This window comes from Mycetomoellerius zeteki, unplaced genomic scaffold (assembly GCF_001594055.1).
Source record: "Mycetomoellerius zeteki isolate Tzet28-1 unplaced genomic scaffold, Tzet1.0 scaffold555, whole genome shotgun sequence".
In the NCBI taxonomy this organism is placed as follows: Eukaryota; Metazoa; Arthropoda; class Insecta; order Hymenoptera; family Formicidae; genus Mycetomoellerius; species Mycetomoellerius zeteki.
In genome coordinates, this window is record NW_017257561.1 from 29052 (window position 1) to 43700 (window position 14649).

At 35.4% G+C, this 14649-nt stretch overlaps 3 protein-coding genes across 3 annotated transcripts in view; all 3 read right to left on the minus strand.

Moving 5' to 3' along the window:
- Nucleotides 1-1027: 1027 nt before the first annotated feature.
- On the minus strand, nt 1028-2081 carry LOC108727864 (histone-lysine N-methyltransferase SETMAR-like; the record flags this gene model as incomplete). Its single annotated transcript, XM_018456142.1, is given in 2 exon segments — nt 1028-1910; nt 1913-2081. Coding segments are annotated over 2 exon segments (1026 nt in total), but the record flags the coding sequence as incomplete, so codon positions are not given.
- A 906-nt stretch (nt 2082-2987) lies between these two features.
- On the minus strand, nt 2988-8870 carry LOC108727876 (uncharacterized). Its single transcript, XM_018456163.1, is given in 13 exon segments — nt 2988-3944; nt 4141-4402; nt 4475-4572; nt 4644-4816; nt 4936-5134; nt 5265-5335; nt 5338-5548; nt 5626-5838; nt 6147-6790; nt 7372-7677; nt 8490-8646; nt 8751-8775; nt 8864-8870. Coding segments are annotated over 13 exon segments (2886 nt in total). The 5' UTR covers nt 8869-8870; the 3' UTR covers nt 2988-3422.
- Nucleotides 8871-12021: 3151 nt separating this feature from the next.
- The window catches only part of LOC108727860 (coiled-coil domain-containing protein 6), a 5327-nt gene continuing 2699 nt past the window's right edge, over nt 12022-14649 (minus strand). The window contains 4 exon segments of the mRNA XM_018456137.1: nt 12022-13185; nt 14049-14158; nt 14320-14447; nt 14604-14649. The exon segment at nt 14604-14649 is cut by the window's right edge and continues 25 nt beyond it. Coding sequence (XP_018311639.1) covers nt 13015-13185; nt 14049-14158; nt 14320-14447; nt 14604-14649 — 455 coding nt within the window. The 3' untranslated portion in view covers nt 12022-13014.

The window sequence follows — 14649 nt, forward strand, 5'->3', positions numbered from 1 at the left end:
GCATCGGATCGTAAAATTATCTGGGCAGAATGTAACATCGGATATCCGAGAAGGCAGTTTCTTCGAGTCGGATATCCGACCGGATTTCGGAAAACTGTCTTCTGAAAAAAAAGAGGCTGTAGAGAAAAAATTGTAATTTTGCAACAATGTATAAGATGTTATGGCATTAATATGCATACTTATTTCTAAAACATTTGTGTAACAAATCAACAATTTAGTGATATAAAATTTCAACCGGATATATTCCCGGATACTAATGATATCCGACTATCCAGTCGGATAGTAAAAAAGTGCCGGATAATACCGGATACTTTTCGGATATCCGATACATCCCTAATTATAACTTTAATTTACCCAAGCAGGACGACAAGACATTATAATATCAAAATGATATCGAAAGCGAGAGATTGAAATCAATAATCTATTATTGCATCTTAAGACATTACTTAAGATGGTCTTAAAATAAGAATGAACTATAAATATTGACCTATACAATATTAATTGCCTGCAAACACGTCATATTGTAACATTTATTTATACTAGACGTACCATTAATTGACTTTTGTTAAATGTATTTTTGTTACGAATTGAGGGAAAACCCCGGTTTGTGTGTGACGAATTTAAAATAAACCTGAATGAATTTAGCCATATATCGATTAGTCATATATTTTTAAATTATTTAATTCAAATTATTCAAATGACTATCAAATTTTTTCAATTATACAAAATACAAAGAATTTTGTACTGTGTTTAATAACTGTGTTTAATTTATTTATATTAACTGCATAGTGCAAAAAAATATATAATTAATTAAAATTATTTGGATAAAATTTTCTTAATTACATTTTTAAAAGTCTTTATACGAAATACGAACAATTCATAAGAAAATTATTTAAGAAATCATTGTCAGCTAAATTTATGCAAATTTAAAATAGTTGTCCCTAAAAATCAGTTTGTTTCGCAAATCCTATCATCTCGTATACATAAGAGAGGCACTATTTATATTTTGAGCCTAATAATAAAAAAAACAGTAATTTGTCATTGAAAATGACTTTATTGTTTTTCAAAATATTCTCCTTTATGATCTATACACTTTTGCATGCGTTCGAACCACTTGTCAAAGCATTTTTTCCATTCCGCTTGAGACACCTCCAAAACATGGTTTTTGAATGCATCAACGGCTTCTTCTGCCGACGAAAATCGTTGTCCACGCAATTTATTCTTGACGTTCGGGAACAAAAAGAAGTCATTTGGTGCCAAATCAGGACTGTACGGCGGATGACCCATTAATTCGATTTTTTGAGTGCTCAAATAGTCGGTTGTTAGACGAGATGTGTGACAACTGGCATTGTCTTGATGAAGAATGATCCGGCGGCGCTTGTTTGTTTTCCTTATTTCACCGAAGACTTCCGGCAAACAAATGGTTGTGTACCATTCAGAATTGACCGTTCTACGTTCCTCTAAAGGCACTGTTGCCACATGACCAGTTTTTCCGAAAAAACAGGCGACCATTTGTTTCGAAGTGCTTCGAGCGCGAACAACTTTTGTTGGATTTGGTTCATCTTGAAACACCCATACAGTCGACTGCTGTTTAGTTTCCGGCTCATACGCATAGATCCATGATTCGTCACCTGTTACAATCTTATACACGTCTTTTGAAGCACCGCCATTGTATTTCTTAAGCATTTGTTTGCACCAATCGACACGAGCATCTTTTTGAGATTTTGTCAGATTATGTGGGATCCAACGAGAACAAACCTTTTTCACGGCTAAATGATCATGCAATATTTTATGTATGCTGGTGGAACTAATGCCTAAGGTTGTCTCAATCTCACAGTATGTCACATGACGATCTTGCATTATTAGTTTTTGCACAGCATCAATGTTTTCTGACACAATTGATTTTGGACTTCACGACTTTCGTCGGTGAGCGAACGGCGACCACGATTAAATTCGTTATACCAGCGTTTCACAGTGGCAAAGGATGAGGCTTTATCGCCAAAAGTGGAAGTAAGTTGATCGATGCACTCCTGTCTTGATAATCCACGTCGAAAGTCGTAATAAATCATTGCACGAAAATTTTCACGAGTTAATTCCATTTTTTCGCTGAGACACAATTTTCAAGTGACTGTAAACAATACAAATCGCGCTCAAATAACAAAACGTTCTGAAGAAGGTTATGGTCAAAAATGTCAAACTTTCTAGTAGAAACGTCAGATGGCACCTGACAACACTCAGTGTTGCCAAGGCTCAAAATATAAGTAGTGTCCCTCGTATATGAAATATTAGGCCTGCTCTTTTTAGTTGAACTTCTTGCACAGTTCATCTTTCTTCCTCTTCCCTCCACGTTGGAGAGAAAAAGAAAAAAGTGACCGTGCAAGAACTTTAGCTAAAAAGAACAGACCTATTGGAAAATGTTATTCTGTGATAGAAAAAATCCAAAATATGATCAAATTTAAAATTTGTTTTGGATTTTTTTCTATCACAGAATAATATTTTTCCAAAATTTCATATATTATATATAAGATTATTACCCAGGTGATGTAAATTACCACTGCAATATCTAATCTTTGGAAAACAAACATATAAAATAAACAGAAACTATTTAATATTTTATTTCAATAAGAAACAGATATCCATTAAGATAAAAAGGAGGAAAATCCCATGCATCACTTTTATGTGTAAACGTAATGTTCGTGTATCTATTCCTTAAGACACATATAAATTTTCTTTGGTTTCCTGTTTTATTGTTTACATTAACAATATGCAAAATGTCAATGCCATTAAACATGCGTTGTTACATGAATAATAAAATGTACTTAAAATAAAAACAAGAACATTACACAATCTCTTACTCGCTATTCAAAGAATAAGAAAAAAATATATTTTATATAGAGAAGAACAATACTATAACAAAAGAACAAATTGCAAGATATACGTAAGCAAAACAGAAGTGCAACAAAATATTTTATAAATTTTAACGGACTGCTTCATAGAAATTAAAAATAAATTTCCACCGCTCGATTTTAACTTGATTTCAAGAACATATTCAAATATATACAATAACTTCATATATGCAATATTTGACAATTGTACAATCAACATGTCGTCCAATGTAAGAAAAGAATGCACGTCATATTGTTGCTTAACACATTATCGACCGGCGATATTTTGTGCTGTAGTCGACAAAATTTGGTGTTTTGGAAATAGATGCAATAGTTTAAGAAAATGAGAATGATTACAGACTAGAATAGAGGTAATTGACAATGCCTGTGTATTTAAGTACATACTCTAAAATGTTTTTTATAACAAAAACTCTTCTTTAGAAAACCAGTCGTTTAATGTTGATCTTCATAATATCTAATTTTAGACGACCGGCCTATAATGTGTTAAGACACACGTAAAGCGACATTGCCACGAGTTCAGTAGCAGTCCATCGAGTTGACGTCATTCTGCTTAGACATCGTCAATATGTCGTCCAAAATCGACTCAAAGCTACTGGTATATGTCTTTAGCCAGCGATTCTTCTCCTCGATGTAAGCGTCAATGTCGCAGTTGAAGATCGCGTGGAGGAAATCCTGGCGAGTTACGGACGAGATATAACGGAGTGTTTTCTTCTCCTCTTTCTCTTCTTCCTCTGTCGTCATCTCGGCGTCCATGTTCATCGAGTTCTTGTAGATGGTTGCGAGCAGATTGGCATCGTTTGCGTCCACGATCTCCTCAATAACGTGTGAGGCATTTCGCGATTCCTTGTCGTAGATAGACGAGGAAACGGGCGATGTTTCTTTAACATAGACGGTGTCTATAGTCGCGTGGTTTTCCACCGGCGACGGCGGTTCGTCCAATTTATATTTGAGTAGGCAGGTTTTTAACTTGCTGATTATCGCGGCGGACGCTTTGCACACCTCGAAATCGCTATCGTCCTTCAGAGTAACCAGAAGTACCTAGAATATTAAAATAACAAACTACTCAGACTAAATATTTATTCATTAATTCTCAATATTTATTATTTACAAAATAAATATTAATAATTTACGAATTACATCAATTCATTTATTCATTCAATTATTTATGGGCTGTGATAAATTTAAAGATATAAAATACACATCAGAATTCTTTGTTATTTAATTATTTACTTACTCCTAGGCAACTTTGCCTGGCTAACTCGTCCAGTGCTTTATTAAGTCTTCGCTTAATTTCGGTTTCGTTCAATGATACGATCTTTCTGTGCTCCTTGGAGAACGTTACGTTCGGGAACGAGTCGTCAAGCATTCCCTGATCCGTCAAGTGCGACTTGACAAAATGGTCCCAAAAGGATAATGCATTCGTCTTCACCTCCCAGTGCAGATCAAACACAGCCGCCATGCACATCGCTCGCAACATTGAATCAATGACTTCTTTCCTGCAAATTGTACATTGATCATACAATGCATGCCAAGAGTATTAATATATAAATTTAAAAAACTATACATACGACCACTTCTGATGAACATACAACTCCTTAATTAGGTTCACAGCATCTCTTCTGACTATCGCTTCGCTCTCGTCTTTGAGTAGATAAATCGCCGTTTCCTGTAAAAATCAGTTAAGTCATAATTAATCTCCTTCAACGATATTTGGAAAAGAAAAACAAATATACGTACGGTTAAATTTTTTTGTGACAATTGCTGCTTCCACAGCTTGCTGATGCGTACCATAGTCGCGATAAATGTTAATGCTGACGCTCGCACATAACTCTCGTTGTCTGTTTTAATGATCTCGACCGCCACTGTTGGAAACTGGTTGATCAACAGAAAATCCTGGAATGCCGGATATTCTGTAAAAAGATTAAATATTTCTATATTTTGTTATACGTTGATTATGTTCTGTATTAGTCGAAACAAATAAAACTTGAAGAGACTACCTATACTAGTTTCAATATTCTGATTTGCTTACTGTCTTCAGAAATAGTCGCGATGGTGTTGAGAACCTCAAGAACACTGTCTCTCACCTCCCAGTTGGGATCGTGCAATCTTTTGAAGAGCGTAGGTCCAATCTCGTTCATGTTGCTATCTGAATCCACGAGTAATGCCAAATTAGGCGGCATAAAGTTATGGATGGCGAGCTTGCACAGTTTCAATGCTTTCACACAGATCTAAATAGAAATCAAAATTTGAATCATCATTTCGCAGGTCCTTTTATAAGTAACGATTTTAACGACTATTTGACTCAATTCTTCTCGCACAAATAATTAATTCATTACTCTGATTTCAGCAAACTTTTACCGTTGGTAATATTCCGGGATGATTGAGAATCTCCTGTGCGAGGGACAACATACATATCGTTTCCACGCAACCAAGCCATCAAGCAGCGATGCCAATAGAATAGGAGAATCGACTATGGGATCACCATCCAATATCGATTTGTACAAAAGCTTTCGCGGATGCTCTGAAGGAGAGGTACTGTTTATGTCTGCCGTACAGTTTCTCGCTTGCCCACATCCCCATATATCCGGCATGTAACTTTTCAAAACGTGACTTAAAGCTTGGAAAGTGATCACAGCGACATCCTGGAAAAAGACAAACAATTAAAATTACAAAAGTTAAGATAAAAATTAATTTAATTTAATAAATCGGATGTACTCACTCTATCCATTATGTCTGATATCTCAAGGAGTAGATCGATAGAAACTTTACAAATTTGCTCCATCGGAAGATCACTCTTCCGTATAATGTCCCTCATGTTGTAAAGTAATCTTTGTACAGGCATACATGTTACGTCGAAAATTTTATTAATGAACATATCGAAGAGATCGTGATTCAAATGATTCTTCTTTATACAAACGCATAGTGGTATTATCTGTTAATGAATTAAAAGCAGTTTAACTTTTAATATTACTATCCAATCACATACATGAATGCATAAACTGCAACTAAAGATATAAAACCATCAGATTCAACGTGACGATTACTTACAATAAAATTACAATTAGATGATAATTTATTAATAATTTTGATGAAATTCGTTGTTTTTGATAGTTAATAATATTTTTTTTTTAGATTACTGTTTTGCCTGCTTTCCAAAATTACCTGATAATCTATTGCAATTTACCGAGTAAGTTACCGTCAGATAGAATCATTTTTTTTCTCTAATTGCGACTGACTTACCATTATGGCGATGGCTTGATGCTCAAACTTATGCTGCTCTGGCAGAACAAATTCATGTAACGCAAGCAGCTTTTTCCAATATGTCATAGAGAACTTATTGTTCTTCACTAGTTCTATGATGTCCTTCTTCGATAACAGCATCATAAAAATGTAACACATACCGTAGCAGAACTTGTGCCACGCTTCGGTCTCGATCACTGTGGTGTGCTCCTTAATTCCTTGCTTCAGCTTCAAGAATAGCGACAGTAGTAATAGTTTGTGCACATGTTGGAGGAATCTAGTGCTGATACAGGCTTCGAACAACGCCTTCACTCGCATTTCGAGGTCTACAAGTCTTTCGATCAACTCGGGAATGCTATTGTCTAGACTTGCGAACAGAGTGTTCTCCAGGATGTTAGTCAATAAATTCAACGTGGAACACAACAGCTTGTTCTGTTCCAGATACGTTTCCTCCAGAGCCTGGTGCATTTGTCCATCCAAAATATTGCTCATCAAAGGAGCAGCAACTGCTAAAATGATCTCTTTGCAAGCCTCGACGTTCTTATGTTCATGCAACAGCAAGGTCCATAAGAATTTCTGGCTCTCCCTGGTAACATACATTGTTTGATTCCAATGTGCGTACTTTACAACATCCTTCCAAACACCTATTGCATTTAGGAAGAGAATAATAATTTGCAGTCATATCGTTTGCAAACTCTTAATATATAAATTTCAATATGTTCCAAAATCATTTTATATTTATTTATATATATTTCACTTGTTACAACTACAACACAACTAAAAAATAAAGTTCCCCAGAAAATAAGTTTAAAAATTTTGAATCATCAAAATACTTTAATTTTAAAGTTCCATTTTGATATAATAACCGATTGTAGAAAAATAACAGTATGTATTTTTATGGTATGTTTTTCGTTTTGCTTTTTCTTTATGTTGCCACTACTTTTTTGCAACTAAAAAATAAAAATTTTTTAGTTACATCATTGTAATGTAATTATATCATTGTTATAAATGAGTAATATGTATCATAATTCAAAAATATATATGTCCCAAAATCTTTTATTCTTTTACTTTTCACAATACAAAGGGTTGTTTTCTTTTTAAGAGATACAACATTGTGCTATCCTTCTTGACATTCAACGAATAAAAAAGATAGAATATAGTGTATCTCCTAAAAGGAAAACAGCTTAGATCAACATTAAACATTAGTGTCGCAGTTTTGCCTTACCAGATTGTATCACCCACTGTCTGCCGCTTCGATGGACAATCAAGTCTGACAGCATTGTGGTATATGCCATTTTAATGGACGCAGGCAAATCCTCTCTGTGCAACTGCAGAATTTTATACAGTCGATTATACACGTCCTGGCAGTGCCAATAGTGGTAACGTAATTCATGCCGCGAGATAATCCCCACTAGTTTCAGAGTAAATGTAATCACAGGGTGCGAAGCCTTCTGTCCAGTCTCCCATATCGCTAAAGCCTTTGGTATCCATTCTTGAAAGACTTCGCAGTATTCATAATCAACTGTAGCGCCTGTACAATTTAAATAGCAAAGTATATACTCGATAATATTTAATATATTGTGTTCAATTTATATTGTATTACATAATAAATTTAGAAATGACTACTCGGTTGAACAAATCATATTGGACATAATACTTATACAATTTATCATAATTTCTTCGATTAATAACAAACTCAATCATTGGATAATTTCTTTTCAAACTTAATTGGCAAATGTACTGTTATTGTTTCGCCAAAACTATGTCAAAGTTAATTGTGCAAACAGATCAATATTTTACAGATCAGAGTTTCTGTATATCGCAAATTTTAATTTTATATAAAATTTCATCACATAAGGCGATTTTTGGCGTGCTTCTGGTATAGCAACCAAAAGCATGCCAAAAATCGCCTATAATTTCATATACGTTGTTCTATTTATTTAAGGATACTTAAGGTACTTTTCATTTGATGGCATAAGTTGACACAAGCATCATTCTATCTTTCTTGATATTCAATAACAAAGGGAGCTTTCCAGTAGAGGCACAAATCGGCACAAGAGTCTTTGTTTCTTACTGATTATCGAACAAGGACAGGATGACTCTTGTGTCAATTTGTGTCTCTTGCTGGAAAGCTCCCAAAGATAAAACACTAGTATCGACTTATGTGATGGAAAGCACCCTATGTGTTTGACTCTTATAACTATTCTACAATGTGCTCTCGACAAACAGAGACAAACAGCAAGAAACAAGAAACAAAGAGCACATTGTAGAATAGGCTTTACAGACATTTTTTATTTGTTGATTTATTTCGATAGAGCCTAAAATTAACTGATTGCTCCTTACATTCCTTCGTGTTCTCCGCAATATGAGTGAGCAGATGATCCAAGTAGGTTGGCGAGACGACGTTGTAATCCGGCAGTAGGAATAAGTCCAAGACCTTCGCCAATACCTCCTCGTTCTTCTTTCTGCACGAATTCATCGCGATGCGATGCTGCGATTTCTACGGCCGACAGTGCGTCTCAAAGATCCTACCTCGATCGTAAGCAAACGAGCAGCAAGAAATCAACGATGTTGCAACGATGAAAACGAACAAATTTTATTTACCTTCAGCAAACGATGATTATAGTATCTATTGAGACACGTTGGAAGATTCACGAGAGGCTGATAAGCCTCCAGTTTAAGAGAATCGAGAGAAACCAGGAAAATATATCACTCACGACATTTTCCAACGTGATAATAAGCGTCCTCGGCGTTTTAAGAGACGTTACTAACGACGGGGGACATTTTTTGACACATTGTGAAACCGATTGATCTTTAGCACGTGCGTCAATGAGACGAATCCAAAAATAAGGTTCATTTCCGCGCTAATCACCGAAAAATTGTCGATATTGCAGATCCCGCCAGTTCTTTAGCCGAGACGCAAACCCTCGCTCTGTATTACCGATAGGCATCGCTGAGATAATTCGGTGGCGCGATTTTTTAATTACTTTTCTGCCCATTTCTACCAATGTGGATTAACTTTAATTTTGGTTTAAGGGGATCCTAAAGCCGTCTGTATTACTGACTAAATCGTAATTTTTGTATAACAAATACTTTTTTTCTCTTTCACAGATTCGAAAAGCCTTTTCTAGGATTAAAGTATACACATTAAACTTGTTTGTGAGATGGAGTTTATGCCGAGAGCGATAAAAAATTTTTCTTAAGATTTCACTTTCGAAATTTTTTGTCGTTCTCGGCATAAACTCCATCTCACAAACAAGTTTAATGTGTATACTTTAATCCTAGAAAAGGCTTTTCGAATCTGTGAAAGAGAAAAAAGTATTTGTTATACAAAAATTACGATTTAATCGGTAATATAGACGGCTTTAGGATCCCCTTAATTCACTCTTCTTCTTTTCCTAATCCTTGGAACTAGAAAAAGATGAAGAGTAAGTTGAATCGAGATTAAAGTTAATCTACAATTGGTAGAAACAGGCCTTTATCTTATAAACATCGATTATGTATAAAATTACGTAATTCATATTAAATAATTCGAATTAATCTAATAAAGGGCATGTGCCACAACGCAAGTTCTTAGTAGCAAGATAATATCTTATTCTGTTGGTATATAATAATAATTATTAACGTTTCGGGATGAGGGGATCGATTCTGTATCTTGAAACGAGGTGAAAATTACAAAAATGATCGAACTTACTAGAATACTGATAATTTCATTGGTCAACACCTAGTAAATTTGCTCATTTTTGTAATTTTCACCTTGTTTGAAGAAACCCTAGGCCTTCTTTCAATATATAAACACCCCTACAGGACAAAGTTGCACAAAAGTTGCAACAACATTGCAGAGATTTTGCAGCGATACTGTTGCAAATTCTGTGCTGTATGGGTAACAATAAAAATTTCGGTCTCGGATAAATGTTTACAAATTAACATTAATGTTAGCGCATTAACATCTTGCTAATATGATGCTTGATTGTGGATCAAAATTATTTAAGAATTGCTTGTCAATTTAATTCGTGATATTATTCTAGTAGTTTAATTGCGTTTATAAGTCTGGAAAACCAATTCGGTGCGTAGTTTGAAGGACTACAAATATATTATATGTGCAAGTACATATATAGTATATATATAATTCACATTGAATTATTTAAAAGCGTTAAAGCTCTAGCTTCGACCGTTATAGGCCTTTGAATTTCTATTATTAATTGTGTTTCTCACATAGTACGGTCTAAAAATGTTTAAATTAGTTTACAAATTAAGTCGCACGATTAGAACATAAAAATCGGTTAAGAGGAGTTAAATTAAAAATAAGTAAAAAAGATAAATAACACAAAACGTTCGTTAATAATAAAAAAATTTTTTTATGATTCGTCAGTGAATTTGGCGAGATTTTTATTTCTTATTGAATCTGATCGAGACCAAAACGTTTATAATTATTTATATACCAACAGAATAAAATATTATCTCGCTACCAAAACAATTTGCGTTGTGGCACATGCCCTTTATTTGATTAATTTGAATTATAAGCTTGAACTCTTTTATTGTAAATAATTTGAGAGATGGATTGCGGAAAAGGGCAGGCAGTGTGTAATAGCAAAAACGTGACTGTATTTCATAAAAGCTTGAGTAAAATACATACTATGTAGCTGTGAAGCATATATCTGCGTAATTACAATTATCAATAAGAATCTTTTACGTTATCATAAAATTCTATACCATATACGACCATTTTTTTTTTATATATACCGAACGCATGTATTTATTGTATATATAAATCGTTCGATATAACATAATAAACAACGCTTTGACCTGATTCTCATATATCGTTTATGTATAATACACCTGTTATAAACAAGGGTTCTCAGGGAAACGTAACGTCAGTCACCTCGTATTACGAAATCGGAGGAAAAAAGAGTTGGGGGAGCAAATCACTCACGTGGATGTAGATTTGAACGAATCTCATGTATTAAGCGAGACGATCTCGTATATTAATCTCATGATCTCTCCGTATCGTAATTCGTGGTAACCGCAGGATATCAAGAATCTTCAGTAAACGAAAAACAGCCGATCTTTCGGTATTTGACCTCCATAACTCAACATTTCTCAGAGTTCCAAGCCTTCCGGATTCCGCAGTCTGTGAAACGAAGAGATTTCTCCGAAACTTCGAAAGTAAGCATCGATAGATATCTCGAAAGCTTTATAAAAAAAACAAAGATCTAAATATCTAAATTTTACAACTACAGATAATAAAGTTTCAGAAATGAAGTTCCAAGCTTCCGAAATTTGAGAAGTCTGATTTCCCGAACGTTTTCCTAGAACAATGACTCTAAGATCTTCGATGTAACATAACAGACAACGGGTTAATACAAATGTATATCGTTGATATAAAAAGAAAACAATTTATTAGGAAGTAAACTCTTGAACGCAAGATCTGTCTCTCTCAGGCGCCACGCTTGACACTACCAGATCTCAATAGACTTAATTCCCAGCTCCAGTGTACCCAAATCTTCCAAATCCCACCTTCTCCGCAAAATATCCTAACACTAAAAGATTTAAGATTTAAGGGATAAAAGTTCTTGAGGCGATGCATTTTCCTACATGTTAGCGATCCAAGATTTCAAAATCCAAAGATTCTAAGAGCAGAAACTCCAGAGACGTCTGTGCTTAAGAAGCTAATGATTTGAAAACACAATAATTCTTTAAATTCTTTTTACATTCATTTCTTAAATTAATAAGATCCTAAAAATATTGTGTGAACACTTACATTTTTGTGGATTTACATTGATCATTAAACAAAAATATTTACTTTAAATATTATGTATATATATGTATGTATATGTATATATATTTATAGACACTTAGATATATTTAAGCGTTTCGAGCATACACTTTTTTTTTAGATCCACAAGTCTGTTTTAGATTCTCAGATCGTTGGACTGTTGAATCCTTGGAACTTTAGGGCCTTGAATTGTCACATTCTCTCTCACACACGCACGCACGCACGCACGCACGCACACACAGAGAGATTCACGATTATCAAATTCCAAGTTTTTCAGATACCGAAGTCTCCCAATCGCTAAGATCTTCCCTGAAGTCTGACTCTACCTGGTTGCGCATTCTAAGATCAGACAATCCCCTCGAAGGAACTAACGAAATCTTTTCTCTAGAGTTATGCTTCCGCCTCTACCAGTACTGCGTGCGCTAAGTGATTACTCAGGCTCAAAGCTAAACAAATGCATACCTGTTAAATCGTGTGAACACCGCGATACTACACCCTAGTTACTTTCGTTTACGTTCTTAAACGCACAGTAAGATTACAATAATATCGCAAAAATGCCATGTAGATGTCCGTTCAGCGTTCGCGTTCAATATTTATGCTATGATTACTTGGAACATGGAAGCAACATGTCAATGTTTCATTTTTTTTTTTCATCATTTCTCTTATGTAGAACACTCAAACGATATTAATTGCATAGTACGATAAGGAGCTCAGTCTGAATGATACTTCAGGCATCATACAAGAGGAATCACCGAAAAAGCGGGATGTCGAAATGAACTACCCCGCGACTGACAATGAGAGGCGAGACGCTTTTGCGATTGCATCGTTTAACTCTATATCTGCTCATTCAGATCGAAATAATGAAGTCTCTCTCTCTTAGCCGTAGCCCGTGTGTTACACATTAGAGCTGAAGTAATAGTTAACAAACGGAAACATCCGAGAAGAAAACGCGCCGACGGTGGTGTCTCAAACCGAAGTGCGGGCAACTTCCCCGCGTATCTCTTAGCTGGAACGCACCGTTTAGAGAAGTACCTTGCGCACGACTATATAAAAGGGGGTTTCTGTGGAGAGCCCTCCCCTCAACTTGGCGACTTATGTTTTTGCAATGTCCATCGGTGACCCAGGATGGGGCGCGGCGACGGGATTCATCGTAGGATTGGGAGCGATGGTCGGCGGTCCACTGGGGCTCACGATAGTGGGCGGAATCGCCGGTTTGACGAAACGATCCGAAGTTCGTCTGCTGGATGGTGCCACGATGTGTCCCTGTTTCAGTAAATATTCGCGAACACAAATAAAGATGAAGCAATTGTTTTCCAGAAATGCCAAAAAGCATTTTCCTATAATTATTGAATGTAATTGCCGTGCAATGCTAGATACTAACTGAAGAAAAGTTGATTTATGATAAGAAAAAATTCTTCTTTAAAGCGAGATTTCTAGTAAAAATATATCTTTTAGGAGAGAGATATCTCACGCACATACACAGGGTGCGAGAGACTAACTGTTACTAAGAAAAAACGCCACAACTCTGACAATTATTGATATTTTTATTTGAAATTTTCAGGAAAAAATTGCAAAATGATTTTATTTTATTAAACAAAACTTATTGTTCAATGATATCACCTTTGGCCTTAATAATGGCGTTAAGTCTGCTGATGAACTCATCGCACGCTGCACGAAAGTGGGATTAGCTGTCAATCTCGGCGAAGACATGTTTTGAGCGCGTCTAAACTTCGATGTTTTTTAGAGGTATATTTTGCAGACCAAAGTGTCCTCTAAAAAAACATCAAAGTTTTTGGACGCGCTCAAAACATGTCTTCGCCAAGAATAGCAGCTAATCCCGCAGTCCCACTTTCATGTAGCGTGCGATGCGTTCATCAGCAGACTTAACGTCATCATCAAGGCCAAAGGTTGCATCATCGAACAATGAGTTTAGTTTAGAGAGAGAGAGAGAGTGAGTGAAATAAAATCATTTTTCAATTTTTTCCTGTAAATTTCAAATAAAAATATCAATATAATTGTCAGAATTGTGGCGCTTTTTCTTATAGGAACAGTTAGTTCCTCGCACTCTGTATAACGAATAATCAATTAGTTTCCAACATTGAGCAGTTCTATACATAATAATTTACCCCTGAAGGAGGCGACGAGCTCGCAAACGGAGGGGCAGTCGGCTGACCACAAGCATAGCACCGGTTTGCGCTGAAACCCTCTCTGGACGTGGAACCTAGCACGTTAACACCTAGTAATAAAACTCGCATTCACATGAATCCACTAAACACGAAACATGCATCCCAAGAAACGTCAATTATATTATTTTAGATTTTGTATTGTTATATATATCTATATTAGAAATTCCATTTATTTAAATATTTTTTATCTATAAATCTTGTCAAGACTCACCAGGACTTAGTGGCCTTGAAGAACTAGGCGAAGGATTATAGGGCACAGGACTGGATACCGTGCGGGTTCTTATGTTCCCCCCAGACATCACGATTTCGTTGTAGTGCCGTTCCTCTTCCATCTCCAAGCTGCGAAAATCATGTCTGTGAGATTAGGAATAATAAATATCTTTCGAGTCTAAGATTCAGTTACGCCAAATTGTGTTATGCAATTTACAGTTTAACATAATAAAAATAATTTTAAGATATTATATTAACGAGCAGTTTGTATAATTTAACTCTGACCTAGACTCAGACTCCGAGAGGTGTCTGCACAAGGCTTCACGACGCT